At 41.8% G+C, this 23111-nt stretch overlaps 1 protein-coding gene across 1 annotated transcript in view; it reads right to left on the bottom strand.

The window, feature by feature from the left end:
• Positions 1 to 23111, bottom strand: part of IPO11 (importin 11) — a 703238-nt gene that overhangs the window by 140123 nt on the left and 540004 nt on the right. Inside the window, exon 29 of the mRNA XM_077462617.1 lies at positions 2233 to 2323. Within this exon, the coding sequence (XP_077318743.1) occupies positions 2233 to 2323 (91 nt within the window). The remainder of the gene's footprint in view (positions 1 to 2232; positions 2324 to 23111) is intronic.

The following is a 23111-nucleotide window of genomic DNA, read 5'->3' as shown; positions in this document are numbered from 1 at the left end:
TGTAAGTGGCATTTTTTGTTCTCTCTTAACACTTTGCAAATATTAAACATAAAAGTCATTAAAAGCCATCCATTTCCACATTTGTGTTAATTAAATGGTTAGCTAACAGGTTTAATGTCTGCCTACACAAGAATGACAAGTGCATCCCACAAAGAACAAGAATGGCACAATTGCCATGTGCAGTATGCGCCTCTCAGCAGCGTCCTATCTAAAAATCTTAAATCAGCTTTCTGTAAACTGTTCTAATTATCATGGAGAAGATGAAGTCAGAAAGTAATAATTACGTTTTAAATTGTGTAATTGCAGAGCTTTCGTTATACAGTTGGATTCTTGATTGCGGAAACTGTAAGGCCCTGCGTGCTGCTAGTTGGCTGAAGATGGTGACTGACGTCAGAAAATAAGTATGCAGGGAAAAGATGCTAGCAGAGACGCAATATTCATCTTTGCTTGCTTTCAAAATGACTTGCTCTAGGGGGTTTGTGGCTCTTTCAGAAGAGTGAACAAACAAATCGAAAGATGTTTAAGCAGTTAAACCTCTGAATTAACATGACAAGATAAGATGACTGATGAATGAGCAAAGGCTGACAGCTACAGGTCCTGTGATAACTGTTCAGGCATAGATGCAGACGTTAAACCAAACATTACTCATCATTGTAATGCATCAGAAAGCAAGCATCACTGATATAAAAAACATGGTGGCCAACCAATAAGATTCATAGTCTGTTAAATATGAGCTGTAAACTCTGACAGGCTAGTTGTGATAAAATTATTATACATTATTATTTCACAAATGTCACAAGATCTTCCCATTTGATCAAGTTCATTCATCTCCTTTCTCAACAAAACTGACTTTTTTGGAACTACCATTTAATGAGTTAATTGCATTTATAGCCTCAAAAATGTATTTTTAATTCGATAGAGCACAGAACAGCCAAAATGTTTTCTTTGTTTCTGCTGTCTGTAGCCCTGTTCAGAAGTGTTTCCCTTACATGCTGGCTAGTGCTGACTTTGTTACATGGACAGGAAGTAAGAGAAATTCACTCTAAAAGTTAAAGAATTGGAAAAAAAAATAGAAGAGTAGGGGAAGACTGAAAAGGTAATTAACTATTTCCTTCCATTTCCAGACACACTTTTCATGTCACCAGAGCAGGTAGAAAAGAGAAATCTTTCTAGCAGGACACAGCAAGATTGGCGTTTCATAGAACGCATACCCAAAATATCTTAGAAAACATGGCCAACATTCTAAAAGCAAAATTAGTGAAGAAATTGGGAAAATATTTTCTATATTGCAGTTTACCAAACCTTAGATGTGGTATCTGGGTTAGATTTATTTTTTACTTTATTTTGACCCGTTGATCCGGCCACATACATAATACATCTCCTATCTTAGGGTGGTTACGCTCACTCCTCCACTACCTATAGAGGAGCAATGTAGACACCCTTGAGAAGCGGCGTTATCTGCAGAGGGCAGTGTTAGATTGACTTTAACTGTATGCTAACTGTAGACTATATATATATATATATATATATATATATATATGGCGGCAAAGCGGCTCTACTGCACAGGATCACGTACCTAGAATGGGTCTGGGGTGCGGGCGCACACCACCAGCCCGCTTCCACTATGATTGGACACAGCGGGAGCTGATTGGTTGGTACGGTGGACACTGATCACTGTATTAGTGTCACTGGTCCCCAAAAAGTGTCAGTTAATGTCCCGACTATCCACCGCAAAATCGCAGTCCCGCTATAAGTCGCTGATCGACATTACTACAATATAGATTTAAAAAAATATATATATCCCATAGTTTGTAGACGCTATAATTTTTCTGCAAACCAATCAATATATGCCCGTTGGGAATTTTTTTTACCAAAAATATGTAGCAGAATACAGATTGGCTTAAATTGATGAAGAAATTTGACTTTTCCAATTTTTTTATTGGATAGGTTTTATAGCAGAAAGCAAAAAAATAGATTTTTTTTTTAATTGTCGGCCTTTTTTTTGTTTACAGCACAAAAAAATAAAAACCACAGAGGTGATCAAATATCACGAAAAGAAAGCTCTATTTGTGGGGGGAAAAGTACATACATTTTATTCGGCCACAGCATCGCGCGATAGCGCAATTGTCAATAAGTGGGTTTCCTTGCACTGCCTGAAGTTCAGCAATAGATCTGCAGTTGTTATTAGGGATATTATGACTTGAAGTCTCCATGTCGTGTTCTACCACTTACTATTCTCTTTCTCTTATCCTGTTCAGTAGGGGGTTCATCATCTTCTTTCAACTGGGTGTCCTGAGGTTCAATATGTGACATTATCAGGCAACTAGAAACAGAAGACAGGAATACGATCAGTTTTCTCTGCAAAAATAATATGAGTTATATGCATTCTGTGAAGCTCTATTTAATAGTATCACTACATTCTCTTATGACAGCATATTCTGCAATGCTATATAAATAAGGGGCATAACAAACATAATTTAATCCACAGCAAAAAAAGTTATAAGGTTCTGAAAAAATAACCACCTGTGATGTACTGAGCTTTTTCACAATACTGCTTCACAAACATTTTAGTATAGCAACATAACACAAAACACACAAACTGCAAAAGGTCAACATCTCAATAATTAACCAAATGTGTGCATTATTTTTGCAGTTCCAGAGTAATAACATTTCCACAAACTCCATATTGACACAAAGAAAACTTCTTGAGCAAAGGAGCCATAAGCACAATTTTTACTTCCTTTCAAAGGTCTTGCATGTGCTACCCCAATTATTTTCAGTATGGAAAGTTCAAGAACTTCTCATTACTGTATTAATGAATAACAAAATAGAACCATTTTTATAACATTGTCCATAACAATACTGCAAATTACCAGAAGCAGATGCAATGTGATCATAATGAAGCCCATGGGGACAAATAAGTGCGCTTAATAAACTCATCAACCTAGAGATGTCATCCCGTGTATAAATGGTGAAGAATCTGTTTTCTTTTAATGATCCTCGTTGCCACAATTAAAGTATATTTGAACCCTCACCTTGTAAAACAACCCATTCAGTTTAAAATAGACATGAAAAGCAAAATTTGTGTGTGTGCATGTGATTAATTAACCACTTGTCGACCAGGCCATAGCGGAAAGATGGCTACAGTGTGGTCGGCTAGTAAAGGGAGGGCGTCCAGGGACGTCCTCCCGAAGCTGCGCTTCCCGTGCACCATGGAAAATGTCCATCCTCGCCAGGTTCACAGGACCCATAGCATCACGAATAGTGGTAAAGGCCCAATGACAGTGGTCCTTTGCCACGTGATCCCTCCCTCCAATGAGGGAGCGATCACAATGTAAACAAGCTGGGGTCATGCAGAGGTTCCAGTTCTCTTCTCTCCTCTGTCTTATTGATTTTTGCAGTGTCCAACAGTGCCACTACAGTACCCTACAGTGTCACTACAGTGTTCCTTTGTGCCATCAGTGCCACTACAGTACTCATCTGTGCCCTATAGTACCCAGTGCCACATTAGTGCCACTACAGTGCTCATCAGTGTCAATACAGTGCTATCTGTGCCATCAGTTCAACTACAGTGCTCTACAGTGCCACATCAGCACCCCATCAATGGATTCTCATCAGTGTCATATTAGTGCCACTTCAGTGCAAATACAGTGCTCATCTGCACCACTACAGTGCTCGTCAGTGCACATCAGTGACCATAAGTGAGTGCTCATCAGTGCCACCCTATCAGTGGATCCTCATCAACACCCATCAGTGCAGCCGCTTCAGCGCCCAGCAGTGCAGCCGCTTCAGCGCCCAGCAGTGCAGCCGCTTCAGCTCCCAGCAGTGCAGCCGCTTCAGCTCCCAGCAGTGCAGCCGCTTCAGCTCCCAGCAGTGCAGCCGCTTCAGCTCCCAGCAGTGCAGCCGCTTCAGCTCCCAGCAGTGCAGCCGCTTCAGCTCCCAGCAGTGCAGCCGCTTCAGCTCCCAGCAGTGCAGCCGCTTCAGCTCCCAGCAGTGCAGCCGCTTCAGCTCCCAGCAGTGCAGCCTCCTTAGACCAGACTCATCAGCACCCAGCAGTACAGCCACATTTGTCCCAGTGTCCCTACCAGAGCAGTTTATCAAAGCCCACACTCACCAGTATAGTTATAAAAAAAAACATTTCCACTGAGGAGGCATACAAACTTCTTAGCTTGACCAACAAGAGCAGCGGGGTGCTCTCTGAGTCCGAGTCCCCTCCCCCTTTCACTGCGCAACCAGGTGTCAAGGTAAACACAGAGAATTTTTTGCCCCTATTGATTTTTTTAATTTCATTTTTACCCAAGACCTATTATCTTCCTTCTTGGCCCAGTGCAACCTCTATGCGCAAAGGTTCATAACAAGCAACCCTGGTTCAAGTTACACCTATCCCTATGAGTGGAGAGAATTAACAGTAGAGGAATTTTAAATATTTTTAGGCCTAACTTTTAACATGGGACTCACAAAGAAAAATCAATTCTACTCCTACCGGACCACCAACCCCATCCACCACATGCCAATGAATAGATCAGTTTTGCCAAGATCAAGATACCTAATGATTATGCAGTTCCTCCATTACAATGACAACACCCAGTGCCCTCCCCGAAATGACACACCATATGACAAATTATTTTAACTTTGGCCACTTCTAAATTTTTTCTCTCAGAAATTCCCCCAGTTATTTACATCCGACCAAAATATCTCAGTGGAGTCACTTGTCCACTTCACAGGCAGGCTTGGCTTCAAGCAGTTTATCCCCAGCAAAAGGGCCCGATATGGGGTTAAGCTCTACAAGCTATGTGACCGAGCCACGGGGTACATCTACGTCTTCCTGGTGAACAAAGAGAAGAACACCAAACTGCATCCCCCCATCTGGATTTAGCGGGGTGGAGCATATCAGATTTCAGGGAACATGCCAAAACTGCCATCCAATGCTAAAGAGATGCATGGAGCGTCTGTTCAGGTGCACCTGAAAAAACTGACAGGCAGCCCTGAATGTTCCGCATGTGTGAAAGGGGCCTTTAAAATCAACTCCAGACCTTTTACCTGCTTAACTGATGAAATAATGAAGGAGTAGCCCACACCTGCCCATGAAACAGCTTTTAATTACATTTTCCAATTACTTTGGGTGACTTGAAAAAGGGGGGGGGGCTATTCTTAAGAGCTGTAATTCCTAAACCCTTCCTCCGATTTGGATGTGCATACCCTCAAATTAAATTAAACCTGAAACTGTCAAAATATATATGGACCATTCAAGGCCTGTCCATAGGGGGTGCATGGTTGTATAAGGTACAGAGCCCTGTGTATAATGTACAGCCTGGTATGTGATGTACAAAATCCTCTGTATAATGTACAGTCTGGTATATGATGTACAGGGTCATGTGTATAATGTAGAGCCTGGTACTACAGGGGACTGTGTGGGTGGATTATATAGGGGTGGGGCTTATGAGAAGTGGGAGGGTAGGCGAGGCCTGGCACCCCCCAATCTTAAAACTTCCCCAGCTGCCACTGATATGGACCTAACTGTATATACACTGGGTAAAATAAATATTGAACATGTCACCATTTTTCTAGGTACTGTATATATTTATCTAAAGGCACTATTGACATGAAATATTCACCACGTCGGTAACAACCCATGCGATCTATACATACAAAGAAATCAAAACAAATAAGTTCAGAAATTAAGTTGTGTGTAATAAAATGGAATGACACATGGAAAAAGTATTGAACAAATGAAGAAAGGGAGGTGCAAAAAGGCATAGAAAGCCAAAATACCAGCTGAAATCTATAAGTAATTAGAAAGCAAACCAGCCCCTTGTCAGTGAAAATTAATATCAGCTACATCAGTCTCAGCTGATGGTACAAGAAACTCATGATGGGTAAAAAGGAAAGAGCTCTCTGAAGACCTTTGCAACCTTACTGTTGCAAAACATACTGAGTAACTGCATTGGCTACGGAAGGCCTGCTAAACTTCTGTATGTTCCAGTGAGCACTGTTGGGGCCATAATCCGGAAGTAGAAATAACATAATTTCCCCATAAACTGGCCACGACCAGGAGCTCCTCACAAGCTTTCTAACAGAGGAGTGAAAAGAATCATCAGAAGAGTTGTCCAAGAGCCAAGGACCACTTGTGGAGAGCTTCAGAAAGACCTGGAATTAGCAGGCACAATTGTTTGATGGAAAACAGTAAGTAATGCACTCAACCACCATGGCCTGTACACACGCTCCCCATGCAAAACTCCATTGCTGAAGAAAAAGCATGTTGAAGCTTGTTTAAAGATTGCTGCACAACATTTAGACAAGTCTGAAATACTGGGAGAATATAGTCTGGTCAGATGAGACCAAAATTGAACTCTTTGGATGCCATAATACATACCATGTTTGGAGGTCAAATGGCACTGCACATCACCCCAAAAACACCCCAATACCAAGAGTGAAGTTTAGAGCAGGGAACCTCATCATGTGGGGCTGTTTTTCCAGCATACCGTACTGGCAAACTTCATATCAAGGAAGGATGAATGTAAAAATGTACCAAGACATTCTTGATAAAAATCTGCTGCCATCTACCAGGATGATGAATATGAAAAGAGGGTGGACATTTCAGCAAGACAATGATCCCAAACACAAAACCAATGGAACTCTCAATTGGTTTCAAAGAAAGAAAATAAAGCTGCTAGACTGGCCCAGCCAATCACCTGAATCCAATAGAAAATCTATGGAAAGAACGAAAGATCAGAGTTCATAGAAGAGGCCCATGGAACCTTCAAGATTTAAAGACTCTGTGGAAGAATGGGTCAAAACCACACCTGAGCAATGCATGCGACTAGATTCTCCATACAGAAGGCAACTTGAAGCTGTCATTACCAACAAAGGATTTTGCATGAAGTATAAAATAAATTTCAGTTAGCGTGCAATTTTATTTTACAACCGTAAGGCTGTAGAGTTCCAGTCACATAAAATGTGCAACAGGTCTGGAAAAAGCCTTTTGAGCTGAAGCACTGGTGGAGGGCACCCCTCCTAATATAGTATATTATAATAGCACCTCCCCTTTCTGATATCAAAGGAAGCAAGTCCACCACAGTGATATTGCCCCAGGAAATTAACAGGGGAAGGATATCCATTGGAAAAACTCAGAAACAAATCCCTGCAAAAAGGAACTATTCAATAGTGGAAAGGGGATGTCTTGCCATAAGGTGGGCACTAGAGTCCATAAGGTTTTAACTTTTGGTCAGACAGTTCAGAAGGTTCTTTTCCCTCTGTTAGGAACTTCCCTTGTGATCCGTAAAAACTCCAGATGTATTTGAGAAGCAAACAATTTATTTCTGATGTGGCCCACAACAGGGAGACATGCTTACAGGACAAGCTGCAGAAAAAAGTCCCAACAAAAGAATATCTCTCTCTCTCTCATACCCTGCAAGAATAACACCTCTATGCTTCTATTGGCTGAGGGAACATAAATAACTTTGTCATGGCACAGGATGGCCCTTTATTTGCTATTCATGTTCCGTACATTCTTAGGCTATCATATTAAGTTAAATCTAATCATCCTACCTACTATGAAGTTAATTAAGACAAAACAATACAATGAGTTAATACAATAATGTGCTCAGAAGTAAGCTTTTTAACAAATCAGTCTCAGGACTATTGTTTTTCTAATAGTCACACAATAAACATTTAAAACTTTTCTAACACCCTCTCCTCTTTGCAGATCCTCTTCTAGTCATTAAGGTTTTGAGGTTGACGTTTGGCGACTCAAACCTTCAGCTCCCTCCACATATTCTCTATGGGATTAAGGTCTAGAGACTGGCTAGGTCTCTCCAAGACCTTAATGTGCTTCTTCTTGAGCCATTGCTTTGTTTCCTTTGCAGTGTTTTTTGGGTCATTGTCATGCTGGAATACCCATCCATGACCCATTTTCAATGCCCTGGCTGAGGGAAGGAGGCTCTGACCTAAGATTAGGTGGTACAGGGCCCCGTCCATCGTTCCCTGTATGCAGTGAAGTTGTCCTGTCCCCTTAACAGAAAAACACCCCCAAAGCATAATGTTTTCACCTCCATGTTTGACGGTGGGGATGGTGTTCTTGGGGTCATAGGCAGCATTACTCCTCCAAACACAACAAGATGAGTTCATGCAAAAGAGCTTGATTTTGGTCTCATCTTACCACAACACTTTCACCCAGTTCAACTCTGAATCATTCAGATGTTCATTAGAAAACTGCAGACGGGCCTGTACTTGAGCTTTCTAAAGCAGGAGGACCTAGCGGGCGCTGCAGGATTTAATTCCTTCACGGCATAGTGTGTTTTCTCGGTGACTATGGTCCCAACTGCATTGAGATCATTGACAAGGTTCACCCGTGTAGTTCTGTGCTGATTTCTCACCATTCTCATGAACATTGGAGCTCCACAAGGTAAGACCTTGCATGGAGCCCTAGACTGAGGGGGATTGACAGCCATTTTGTTTTTCTTCCATTTGCAAATAATTGCACTAACTGTTGTCACCCTCTCACCAAGCTGCTTGGCGATGGTCTTGTAGCCCATTCCAGCTTTGTGTAGGTCTACAATCTTGTCCCTGACATCCTTGGACAGCTCTTTGGTCTTGGCCATGGTGGAGAGATTGGAATCTGATTGATTGATTGCTTCTGTGGAGAGGTGTCTTTTATACAGGTATACTCCCTGTAAGAGAGTGCTCCTAATCTCAGCTCATTACCTGAATAGAAGACACCTGAGAGCCAGGAACTTGCTGATTGATAGGGGACAAAATAATTATTTCACTCATTAACCACTTCCCGCCCGCACGCCATCATATGATATCACAGACTTTGAGTGGTGATAGATGCCTGCAGTTACAGGCATTATTCAGATATCTTCTTTTACAGCTGGCGATTCCCTGCACCATAAGAACAATCATAGTGGCTGTTCAGCTGCTTGATCATTCTTACAGGCAGTGGGAGAGGACGTTCCCACCTTCTGCTGCCCTCCGGTGCTTCTACTGGCTTGCCCGTGTGATTAGCGAGCCGGAAAAAGAATCGGCAGCGGCAGAATTTGACTATAGAAAATCCGTCGAGCAAGATTGCCCCCGGCAGTCTCTATGACCTTTTCGGATGTTGGTGCGCGATGCTATGATGTCATGCCCATTCTCTGCATTTGAAAATATCCCGCCGCCTGGGCTGGGAAGCTGAGATCGCTTTTTAAATTTCCCAGCCTAGAGGCAAGATCTAGGGACTTACAGACCCTGGTGCCCTATTCCTATTACAAGGGAGGTTTACAATTCTTGTAATAGGAATAAAAGTGATCAAAATAAAATGTAAAAAGAAAGCATCAAAAGAGAAAAGTAAAGTAAACATAAAAAAAAAATTAAAGCCCCTTGGTGCTCGCTCGTAGAAGCGAGCGCATACGTAAGTCGCACCCACGTATGTAAACGGCGTTCAAAAACCACACATGTGAGGTATCGCAAATGCTAGAGAGAGAGCAATAATTCTAGTGCTAGCCCTCAGTTGTAACTGTAAACAGGTAACCTGTAAAACATTTTTAAATGGTGCCATTCCATGAGTGTGCTCAATTTTAAAGCGTGACACAGGTATCTGTTTACTCGGCGAAAACAAAATCTTTCACATTATGCAAAAAAATTGGGCTCATTTTACTGTTGTAAGGTAAACAGCAAATCAAGCAGCAAAAACAAGGGTCCAGGGATTCTATCCCAATTCCTAGCAGGTGGATATTGGTTCCCTCAGGTAGGTATTTTTCCTCTCAGATAGTTTCCATATAGATCTTTGGCTTCAGTATAACTCCCAGAGGTCTCATAGGAAAGATAGAGGTACACTCGGATGGTGAAGTACGTTCGTAAAATTTATTATAACAATATATAAAAAGAGGTACTCACAAACATACGATAAAATACAGCTTTAAAAACGGACGAGCATTCCGCTCGTGTATGCGAACGTCACTTCCGGTATCCTCGTTCGCATACACGAGCGGAATGCTCGTCCGTTTTTAAAGCTGTATTTTATCGTATGTTTGTGAGTACCTCTTTTTATATATCGTTATAATAAATTTTACGAACGTACTTCACCATCCGAGTGTACCTCTATCTTTCCTATGAGACCTCTGGGAGTTATACTGAAGCCAAAGATCTATATGGAAACTATCTGAGAGGAAAAATACCTACCTGAGGGGACCAATATCCACCTGCTAGGAATTGGGATAGAATTCCTGGACCCTTGTTTTTGCTGCTTGATTTGCTGTTTACCTTACAGCAGTAAGGTAAGGGGCCATTTTACCTAGTGTGCCGTGTATACTGGAGACACAGAAATTACAACACGATTGCTGGCACCTGGTTTTCTTTTTGAGAAGCACTGAACAAGTCACTGAGCACCTATTTCAGCTTATATATAGACTGTCTTATATACATATTTAATTTTTTTATTAAGAAGATTACGGAAGTAATTATCACTGGCACTTCATTTAATTTCACTAAAGACTGTATTTTACCAACTTTTTGTAATCATGCACTATGAATTGCACGTTTTAATATAAGACATTTGCACTTTATGGAATATTTTTCCCTTTTACTTAGAGTTTTTTATGTTGATATATAAACACATGATTTCTGGAATTTAAGTTTTATAATACACTGGTTACTATCTGTTTTTTTTTTTTTTTTTTTTTTTTTTTTCATAGCACAAGGCACCTTAATTTTTATTTAAGATAGGCTAGTTGATTTATAGCTAGATTTTATTTCTTCCAGTATTAGGCTCTTTATATTTATATCTAGTTCAGGTAGCGCAACGCCATCTGTTTGATTTTCATTTTTATTATCTGGGGGTTAGGGTTCATACCCCTGTCGGTAGTTTGCTGCAACCTATCCTTTTAAATAGTTTAGGCCCTTGACGACAGCGCGGGGATACCTTAACCCAAATTACCCCCCATTTTACTGTTGTGTTTCTTTTCTTTTTTTTTTATGCATGAAACTTTTCTTTTTCCAAAAAAAAAACACGTTTGAAGAATTGCTGCGCAAATACCATGCGAGATAAAAAGTTGCAACAACCACCAATTTATTCCCTAGAGTCTCTGCTAAAAAAATATATATGCCTAGGTGGCAAGTGGTTAAAGTGCAAATCAGTTCATATATTTTTTTATTCGTTTTTCAGAACATTTTTTGTTGTTGTTCTGTCTCTCACTGGAAAAAATAAACCTACCATTAAAATAAATGACTGATCATTTCTTTGTCAGTTGGCAAACATACAAAATCAGCAGGGGATCAAATACTTTTTTCCCCTCACTGTATATGTGTTTAAATTGTATAGTTGATTGCTTGCGTTTTACTTTAAGAGAATGAACAGCTAACCTCATACACTGAAAAACAATCAAACTCATATAACTGTCTCTTCTCCTTTGCCCATAACACATTTAAATAGTTTCTTTTTTGCCTGTATTTGACTTCCCACATTGCCCCTGTCCTAATTAGCCTAAGTTTAAAATCTGCTATCACGCTTCAACAAATTGTCTTTCCCATACAATGTAGTCCTTGGCATAACTTCATTGCAGAGCTTACTGAGGCAAAAGTTTGAGAAAATCCTATTAATTCCCAAGGAAAGCTTAAAATTCTACCCACAATGCACTTGCATTTGCATGCATCGAGCACTAAAAGTGCCTGCAGCTAAACAGCCGTTGACACACGATTGGATATGGTTTACACCAGGCATACAAATAATTCCAATGTCTTCCTTAACTAGGGAGCTCTAGACTAACCGGGTTTCATATGGTAATTTGCATACATGCACATTCTGTTTCATTGACTATTTGCTAATTACCGGCAGACTAAATCAGGGAAGGTGGATCCCTTTTCAAGTTTGAATGACAAGCTTGGAAGGAGATGTACAAATCTACAGACAAGGGAAGATTGTTAGACATACCTTTGTATGAGTGTGTCTATAATGAGGGAATCTAAGCTGTTGTTCTATTAAAAAATAAAAGCATTATAGCAAAAATACCAGTTGGTGATACATACACTACTGTGCAAAAGCTTTAGGGAGGTGTCAAAAAATGTGAATTTAGGCCCTTTTTCACATGTGTTGTCTGGTCAGGTCCACCTGTCATTTTTTTTTCAGGCGGACAATCCATTCATCCCTGTGGAGTGGCAGATGTCTGCTGACACCCATTGCTATCCAATCCAATCCTGTCTGCCAAATCCAGATGGATGGTGATCCTATTTTGCATCCGTCTAGGGGATTGGATGAAAACGGACTGGCGGTCTGGTTTCATCTGATTTCCCCATAGAGGAGAGAGGATTCCTCAATGTGAACGGAGACACTGTTTCCACTTTCTCTTGTACCTTTGTACTGAAACTTTTGCCGCTTTCAATAAAATACTTGAACAAGAAAAAAAATGTGAACATTTTTCTTTTTTTAATTTCATAAATTCCAAAAAATTTTGACAAAAAATTACAACTTGAAAACACATACCATGCCTCTTACTAAATACGTTGGACTGTCTACTTTCCAAAAAGGGGTCATTTGGGGGTATTTCTACTGTCCTGGCATTTTAGGGCCTTTAAGAATTGTGACAGTCCTTTAGTACAGGGTTGATCAATTTTCAGATATATACCATAGTTTGTGGACTCTATAACTTCCCTACAGACTAAATAATATACACTGATTTGGGTTATTCTCACCAAAGAAATGTAGCAGAATACATTTAGGGCTAAACTTATGAAGAATATTGCAAAGTTTTTAGTCTTTTTTCCTTACTTTAGCAACAAATAAAAACCCAGTGGTGATTAAATACCATCAAAATGAAGCATTATTTGTGTGAAGAAAATGATAAAAAATTTAGTTTAAGTACAGTACAGTGTTGCATGACCGCGCAATAGTCATTCAAAGTGTGATAGCACTGAAAACTGGCCTGGGCAGGAAGGCATTAAAAGCTCCCTGCATTGAAGTGTTTTAAATACCCTTGGCAGAGCTGAGTAACAGTCACACCCCTCAGCACAGGTGACCTCATACAGTATTTTAATGCAAGGAAGGGGGTGTGTCTGACCATGTATGTTACATGGACAGATCGGGGTCAAATGCTGGTGTCTATTAACCACTTTCAGACCGGACCATTTTGCTGGTCAATGACCAGAGGTCTTTTTTACAATTTGGCACTGCGCTGCTTTAACTGGTAATTGCCCGGTCATGCAATGTTGTACCCAAACAAAATTTGCGTCCTTTTCTTCCCACAAATAGAGCTTTCTTTTGATGGTATTTGATTGCCTCTGCGATTTTTATTTTTTGCGATATAAACGTAAAAAGACCGCAAATTTTGAAAAAAAAAATGATATTTTCTACTTTTTGTTATTAGAAGAATCCAATAAACTCAATTTTAGTCATACATTTAGGCCAAAATGTATTCAGCCACATGTCTTTGGTAAAAAAAAAAAGTCAATAACTGTATATTTATTGGTTTGCGCAAAAGTTGTCACATCTACAAACTAAGGTACGTTTTCTGGAATTTACGCAGCTTTTAGTTTACGACTGCCTATCTCATTTCTTGAGGTGCTAAAATGGCAGGACAGTACAAAACCCCCCCAAATGACCCCATTTTGGAAAGTAGACCCCCTAAGGAAATTGATAAGTGGCATGTTGAGCCCATTGAATATTTTATTTTTTTGCCTCAAGCAATTGAATAATGACAAAAAAAAAATTTTTTATTTTTTTTTACACAAAGTTGTCACTAAATGATATATTGCTCACACATGCTATGGGCATATGTGAAATGACACCCCAAAATAAATTCTGCTGCTTCTCCTGAGTACGGAGATACCACATGTGTGGGATTTTTTGGGAGCCTAGCCGCGTACGGGGCCCCGAAACCAAGAACCGCCTTCAGGTTTTCTAAGGGCGTAAATATTTGACTTCACTCCTCACTACCTATTATAGTTTTGATGGCCATAAAATGCCAAGATGGCACAAAACCCCCACAAATGACCCCATTTTAGAAAGTAGACACCCCAAGCTATTTGCTGAGAGGCATGTTGAGTCCATGGAATATTTTATATTTTGCCACAAGTTGCGGGAAAATTACAAACTTTAATTTTTTTTTAATTTTTTTTCACAAAGTTGTCACTAAATGATATATTGCTCACGCATGCCATGGGCATATGTGAAATGACACCCCAAAATAAATTCTGCTGCTTCTCCTGAGTACGGGGATACCACATATGTGGGACTTTTTGGGAGCCTAGCCGCGTACGGGGCCCCGAAAACCAAGCACCGCCTTCAGGCTTTCTAAGGGCGTAAATTTTTGATTTCACTTCTCACTACCTATTACAGTTTTGAAGGCCATAAAATGCCAAGATGGCACAAAACCCCCACAAATGACCCCATTTTAGAAAGTAGACACCCCAAGCTATTTGCTGAGAGGCATGTTGAGTCCATGGAATATTTTATATTTTGCCACAAGTTGCGGGAAAATTACAAACTTTTTTTTTTTTTTTTTTCACAAAGTTGTCACTAAATGATATATTGCTCACGCATGCCATGGGCATATGTGAAATGACACCCCAAAATAAATTCTGCTGCTTCTCCTGAGTACGGGGATACCACATATGTGGGACTTTTTGGGAGCCTAGCCGCGTACGGGGCCCCGAAAACCAAGCACCGCCTTCAGGCTTTCTAAGGGCGTAAATTTTTGATTTCACTTCTCACTACCTATTACAGTTTTGAAGGCCATAAAATGCCAAGATGGCACAAAACCCCCACAAATGACCCCATTTTAGAAAGTAGACACCCCAAGCTATTTGCTGAGAGGCATGTTGAGTCCATGGAATATTTTATATTTTGCCACAAGTTGCGGGAAAATTACAAACTTTAATTTTTTTTTAATTTTTTTTCACAAAGTTGTCACTAAATGATATATTGCTCACACATGCCATGGGCATATGTGAAATGACACCCCAAAATAAATTCTGCTGCTTCTCCTGAGTACGGGGATACCACATGTGTGGGATTTTTTGGGAGCCTAGCCGCGTACGGGGCCCCGAAACCAAGAACCGCCTTCAGGTTTTCTAAGGGCGTAAATATTTGACTTCACTCCTCACTACCTATTACAGTTTTGAAGGCCATAAAATGCCAAGATGGCACAAATCCCCCCCCAAATGACCCCATTTTGGAAAGTAGACACCCCTAAATTTAGGGGTACACTAGTGAGACTAGGTAATAAATGGCGGGTGCCCTGAAACTATAAAAAAATAACTAACCAACCAGCGTCACCTGTAACAGTTATATGGTGATCACTGGTGAAAGGGTTAACTAGGAGGCAATCAGGGGGCTTTATGTGGTAGTATATGGGGGTCCCTGGCGCTATAAAAAGCTGCGGCGAACCTAAATACCTACCTGCCTAACTAGCGTCACCTGTGACACTAATACAGCGATCAGAAAAACGATCGCTTATTAGGCTGGGTTCACACTGGAGCGATGCAGGAACGCCACGAATCCGCGGCGGGTTCCCGCATCGCATGCCTCCCGGCGGCAGTTCACACTGCCCTATGCGAACTGCTGGGAGTGTCAGTGAAATGTTAATGACACCCCCAGATCAGTTCGCATATCGCAGTGCGATCTGCAAACTCGGATCGCATGGTGTGAACACCCATGCGATCCGATTCTGCTGCGGACCAAAAAAGGGTCCCGTGCGAGTTTGCGGCGGGTGCGACACGAATTCAGCCATACTATCTGTATGGCTGAACTCGAATCGCACAGAGATCAGATGTGATTTGCACTGCAGTGCGAATCACATCCGTTCTCATAAACCGCTGCAATGTGAACCCAGCCTTAGTGACACTGGCGACGGGGGGTGATCACGGGGGTTAAACCTTTATTGGGGGGGTTAGGGGGGTACCTTAGAACTAAAGGGGGCTAACCCTAACTGCCCTAACAGTTATTACAGTCACAAATGACACCCGCCGGGTGATCAGGGGGTTAAACCTTTATTAGGTAATAAATGGCGGGTGCCCTGAAACTATAAAAAAATAACTAACCAACCAGCGTCACCTGTAACAGTTATATGGTGATCACTGGTGAAAGGGTTAACTAGGGGGCAATCAGGGGGCTTTATGCGGTAGTTTATGGGGGTCCCTGGCGCTATAAAAAGTTGCGGCGAACCTAAATACCTACCTGCCTAACTAGCGTCACCTGTGACACTAATACAGCGATCAGAAAAATGATCGCTTATTAGGCTGGGTTCACACTGGAGCGATGCGGGAACGCCACGAATCCGCGGCGGGTTCCCGCATCGCATGCCTCCCGGCGGCAGTTCACACTGCCCTATGCGAACTGCTGGGAGTGTCAGTGAAATGTTAATGACACCCCCAGATCAGTTCGCATATCGCAGTGCGATCTGCAAACTCGGATCGCATGGTGTGAACACCCATGCGATCCGATTCTGCTGCGGACCAAAAAAAGGGTCCCGTGCGAATTTGCGGCGGGTGCGGCGCGAATTCAGCCATACTATCTGTATGGCTGAACTCGAATCGCACAGAGATCGGATGTGATTTGCACTGCAGTGCGGTGCGAATCACATTCGTTCTCATAAACCACTGCAATGTGAACCCAGCCTTAGTGACACTGGCGACGGGGGGTGATCACGGGGTTAAACCTTTATTGGGGGGGTTAGGGGGGTACATTAGAACTAAAGGGGGCTAACCCTAACTGCCCTAACAGTTATTACAGTCACAAATGACACCAATGCAAAAAAAAAAAAAAATGCAATTGGTGTCACTGTGACTGGGGGTGCAGGGGTGATTGGGGGGGTGATCGGGGGGTGAAGGGGGGGTGTGAGTGTGCCTGGCATGTTCTACTGTGTAGTGTCGTGTTGGTGCAACTCACTGATCCTCTCTCCTCGGTGCCGGAACGAAAAATACCGACACGGAGGAGAGATTACATCACTTCCTCTCCTGTGTTTACATTACAGGAGAGGAAGTGATGTCACGGAGCATTTCTATTCGTCGGGAGCGATCGCAAGGGGGTGGCCATGAATGAATGGCCGCCCCCTCATCCCGGATCGCTCCCGAACGAATACCGACCGCCGCAGGCACCGGGGGGGGGCCCGATCGGGCCCCCCACCCGCGGGAAGGCAGGGACGTATATATACGCCCATATGCCTGCCCGTGCCATTCTGTCGACGTATATCGTCGTGCGGCGGTCGGCAAGTGGTTAAACTGTAGAATTACAGTGCCTTGAAAAAGTATTCATACCCCTTGAAATTTTCCACATTTTGTCATGCAACAACCATGTGATAGACCAACACAAAGTGGCACATAATTGCGAAGTGGAAGGAAAATAATAAATAGTTTTAAACATTATTTACAAATAAATATGTGAAAAGTGTGGCGAGAATTTGTATTCAGCCCCCTTTACTCTAATACCCCTAACTAAAATCAATTGCCTTCAGAAGACACCTAATTAGTAAATAGAGTCCATCTGCGTGTAATTTAAACTCAGTATACATACAGCTGTTCTGTGAAGCCCTCAGAGGTTTGTTAGTGAACAAACAGCATCATGAAGACCAAGGAACACACCTGACAGGTCAGGGATAAAGCTGTGGAGAAGTTTAAAGCAGGGTTAGATTATGAAAAAATATGCCAAGCTTTGAACATCTCACGGAGCACTGTTCAATCCATCATCCCAAAATGGAGTATGGCACAACTGCAAACCTACCAAGACATGGCCATCCACCTAAAATAAACAGGCCAAGCAAGGAGAGCATTAACCAGAGAAGGAGCCAAGATGCCCATGGTAACTGTGGAGGACCTGCAGAGATCCACAGCTCAGGTGGGAGAATCTGTCCACAGAACAACTAAACAACTATTAGTCATGCACTCCACAAATCTGGCCAAAAGTCCAGTTTGCCGTTTGCGAGAAGCCATGGAGGGGGGGGGGGGGGGGCACGACACTAAACATGTGAAAAGAAGGTGATTATTTAAGAAAATACACCAACACATGATGGCACTGCAGGTGTTTATATGTACAGTACCAGATGCCACATTTTAATATCACTTTTAAACATTCATTGCTGTATGTGCAAAGCTAGAATGTCCAGACAAATATATGAAAAAATGTGTCCAAAGAAAAAATGGAACAAACAGCATGGAAACAAGTGAAGAGTTCTCCGAATTTTCCAAAGTATCTGTGTGTGATACGATGAAGTGAAGACAGTCCTACACCTTCTCCAAGGAATAATCACACAATCACCGCGTGAACCCTCCATCGCATAAAATGGGGGCTTACCAGATTTAATAGATCCTACTCAAAATTATATTTGGAGGATCATATATGCTTGTAGATATACATAGGCTGTTTTTTGGGGTGTTGTCCTTTTCTGAAAGACTTTCAAGTGTGGTTATTTCCTCTGCGGTATGTCTCCATCCACATAAATCATCATAGGTAGTGGGATAGATATAAAGGAAGAAAGCAGGGACCACAATAGTGTAACTCCGTTTTTCGTTTCAAGTAATTTAATAAAAAATTATCAAACTCACGTGTACAAAGAACATAAGCGCTTTTTCAATAAAATCTCAGGCTGCAGTGAAGTCCCGACGCGTTTCGTCTTAAGCAGACATCATCTGCCCAGATGATGTCTGCTTAAGACGAAACGCGTCGGGACTTCACTGCAGCCTGAGATTTTATTGAAAAAGCGCTTATGTTCTTTGTACACGTGAGTTTGATAATTTTTTATTAAATTACTTGAAACGAAAAACGGAGTTACACTATTGTGGTCCCTGCTTTCTTCCTTTATATCTATCCCACTACCTATGATGATTTATGTGGATGGAGACATACCGCAGAGGAAATAACCACACTTGAAAGTCTTTCAGAAAAGGACAACACCCCAAAAAACAGCCTATGTATATCTACAAGCATATATGATCCTCCAAATATAATTTTGAGTAGGATCTATTAAATCTGGTAAGCCCCCATTTTATGCGGTGGAGGGTTCACGCGGTGATTGTGTGATTATTCCTTGGAGAAGGTGTAGGACTGTCTTCACTTCATCGTATCACACACAGATACTTTGGAAAATTCGGAGAACTCTTCACTTGTTTCCATGCTGTTTGTTCCATTTTTTCTTTGGACACATTTTTTCATATATTTGTCTGGACATTCTAGCTTTGCACATACAGCAATGAATGTTTAAAAGTGTGTTTTTTTATTTCTTTGCATAGTCTAATACATGTATTGACTACATTGGTCACATTGCAATGTGGTAAAAACAAATAAGCGCTACACTGTTTTTTACAAAATTTATTACCGTATATACTCGAGTATAAGCCGAGATTTTCAGCCTCTTTTTTGAGGCTGAAAGTGCCCCCCTCGGCTTATACTCGAGTCATCGCTGTCTGCCCGCTCGATCAGCGTGTCGAGCAGACAGACAGCGGCCATTCTATTCAAAAGCCGCGCCTCCGGCTCCGCCTTCGCCTGTGATAGGCGGAACACTGAATTTCCCAGCAGCCTGTGTTCCGCCTATCACGGACGTCGTATCATCCTCGTACTACGGACGAGGATGATACGACGTCTGTGATAGGCGGAACACAGGCTGCTGGGAAATTCAGTGTTCCGCCTATCACAGGCGAAGGCGGCGGCGCAGCTTTTGAACTTTACAATGGCCGCCGACGAAGAGGGCACGGGACGGCACGGCACGGGACGGGACGGGGGCAAGGCAAGGCACGACACGGGACGGATGCAAGGAGGCAAGGCACGGCACGGGACGGAGGCAAGGAGGCAAGGCACGGGACGGAGGCTCGGGACAAAGGTAGGCTGGACACACACACACACACACACACACACACACACACACACACACACACACACACACACACACACACACACACACACACACGGATGGAGACACACACAGGGATGGATGGATGGATGGATGGAGACACACACACACAGGGATGGATGGATGGATGGATGGATGGAGACACACACACACAGGGATGGATGGATGGATGGATGGAGACACACACACACAGGGATGGATGGATGGATGGACACACACACACACAGGGATGGATGGACGGACACACAGGGATGGACGGACACACAGGGATGGACGGACACACAGGGATGGACGGACACACAGGGATGGACGGACACACACACAGGGATGGACAGGCATGTCTCACCCTCGGCTTATACACGAGTCAATAAGTTTGCCAGTTTTTTTGGGGGTAAATTGGGGGCCTCGGCTTATATTCGGGTCGGCCTATACTCGAGTATATACGGTATGTCACATTTACACACCTAGATGTTGTGTTAGCTGCTGTTTGTATACTGGTTACACATTTGAATAGCGCAGTGTTTTTGCTCTTTTTGAAACACATTTTAATATCAACAGTATATATTTGGAATGAAAACATGGACCTTATAGGCACCAATAGTAAAAGAAAAAAAGTTCTTCTTATTAACAATTCACATATAATGATATAAAAAAACATAAAAACATTACTACAGCATCCTACAGTTTGGCATTGACATCTCCAACTCTAGCTACTGACACAGAGTCATGGATTTTGATGACCATGATCATGTTCAGCAAGGCTGGGATAAATTGTTGTAATATTAGGTAAGCTCTACATGTTTCACGATATATATGCTTTTTCAGGAGCTTAATTACATTATTCTATGACCAATGTCATTGGCAAATCATAGCTTCTCAGAGCAAATACGTTTAGGTTAAAACAAGGGGTACTTGTTTAGTGACTGTCAACAGGATCATCAACTCGACTATGCATCTTAATTGGTGGTATTGGATTGTATAAGTACAATCATATTAATTGAAAGAAGATTAGTCAGTCAAGAACCAGACATCTTTCTATGCCTTTTTATATATTTATATGTGAATAGTTACTAATAAAAACGTATTGCTTTTACTATTGGTGCCTACAAAGTCCATGTTTTAATTTCTAAATAAAAAATATGGAAGAGGGTGCTCTGCTCAGCTGAGACTAAAATGTAACTTTTTGGCCTAAACGCAAAACGCTATGCGTGGCTAAAAACTAACACTACACATCACCCTAAGTATCATGTTGTGGGGATGCTATTCTTTTTTTTTTCAAATATAAAATTTTTATTGTTTTTAGAAGAATTTTAGGGAAGATACAACTCAATGATAACCATAACAGAAAACGTTCACGGGTAATTACTTCAATAACAGCAGGCTATATGTCCAGCAATTGAAACACATATCTGTAATGGCAATGATAGCCGTGATAGCACTTTCAACAACATTGTTTGACACACAACACTGATATAAATTACTGAATGAGAAATGTCACAATATCCCCATAACTAAAAACACAGTTGAACTGCCTGATCCCCGAACAATATAAAATCGGAAAAATACAAAAAAGGGAAAGTGGGAAACACAACGGTTCCAGAAAAAGTAGAAAGAAAAGAGAAACAGTAGCTAAATAAATGAAAGATAAAAGACATGGGAGTAGTTAGGGGGAGGGGGAAGTTAAAGAAAGGGGTGCAAACCTGGAGGCGGTGAACGTGTCGCCGATACAAATAGCAATCGGGCCCGTATTGATTCACTATTCACGACCCAAGCAGGGACACACTTTCATCAGATAGAATAAACATATTCCAGAGGCTCCATGCCTTAGAATGTTTTTCCTGTTTATTTTGGGCCGTAAGGACGAAGTGTTCTAATTTTTTTGATTTCCTCCACTCTGCGCAACCACGTCACAATAGACGGAGGTGTGCTTTTTTTTCTACATAAGGGGAATGCAGGATTTAGCGGCATTCAACAAATGTCACACTATTGATTTTTGGTAGCTTTTTGCCAGGATCGTGGTAGCATGGAGTAGAGAGAAAGCTGTATCGTCAGGAATTGTATGATTCATAAATTTCTGAGTAACCATCCGAACTGTCGTCCAGAAATGTTGCAGCAGAGGGCAGGACCAAAAGATATGGAGAAGCGTCCCTCTGTCCGCCTGGCATCTCCAGCAATTGTCAGTGGTGGTTGGGAAGTACTTGTGTGATAACTGAGGCATATAATACCACCTGGTCAAAAACGTATCTTATAATTAGATTCTTGCATTTTCGTACAAATAGTTTTTAAGGAGAGCCTGATTATAGTTTGTTTTTGGGTGTCTGTAAAAGAGCGTTCTAAGTCCATCTCCCATTTCTGTAAGACAGACAAGTCTGGTTGTTCCGATGGGGAGTTAAGTAAAACATAGGTTTTGGATAGCACCCCTCGTCCCTAAAGTAATCCTCAAAGGTCGTCAGGCTATGATTAAGATGAGCCGGATTGGTGAGCGAAAGCCGGAAATGGTGTATATGTATTGCTTTCCAGAATGGAAGTTGAAAGTGACCGGTGTCACTTATCAACGATTGGATGGAAGGCCACTAATTTCCATCAAAAAAAAATGCGTCCAGGGGGAACGTCGGGTTACCCAGTATTGGGAAAAGAGGAGAGTCTCTGGTGGAAAGGGAAGTTGTCAATACAGTTGTCGAGACTAAACGGAGAGTGGTGCCCATTATGGGGTGGGATTTCAGAGCAGGAGGTAGCTGGTCAAAACACCACACACCCCCTTTCAACTGAAAAAATGTCTGGGCTTGTGTCGATTCCAGTCAATAATTCTCCCAAGGTGTAGTGGGGATGCTTTTCTTCAGCAAGGACAGGGAAGCTGGTCAGAGTTGATGGGAATATGGATGGAGCCAAATACAGGGCAATCTTAGAAAATAACTTGTTAGAGTCTGCAAAAGACTTGAGACTGGGGTGGAGGTTCACTTTTCACTTTTCCAGCAGGACAAAGACCCTAAACATACAGCCAGAGCTACGAATGGTTTAATTGTGGCAAGACTTGAAAATTGCTGTTCACAGATGCTCTCTGTCCAATCTGACAGCTTAAGCTATTTTGCAAAGAAAAATGGGCAAAAATGTCACTCTCTAGATGTGCAAAGCTGGTAGGGACATACCCAAAAAACTTGCAGCTGTAATTGCAGTGGAAGGTGGTTCTACAAAGTATTGACTCGGGGGGAGGTCTGAAGACAAATGCACACCAGGTTTTTCAGATATTTATTTGTAAAAAAAAAAAAGTGAAAAACATTTATCACTTTCTTTCCACTTCAC

The sequence above is a fragment of the Lithobates pipiens genome, unplaced genomic scaffold (genome assembly GCF_037356315.1).
Source record: "Lithobates pipiens isolate NorthernLeopardFrog02 unplaced genomic scaffold, aLitPip1_a1.2 Scaffold_3, whole genome shotgun sequence".
Classification (NCBI taxonomy): Eukaryota; Metazoa; Chordata; class Amphibia; order Anura; family Ranidae; genus Lithobates; species Lithobates pipiens.
This window is presented reverse-complemented; position numbering and strand designations above follow the sequence as displayed.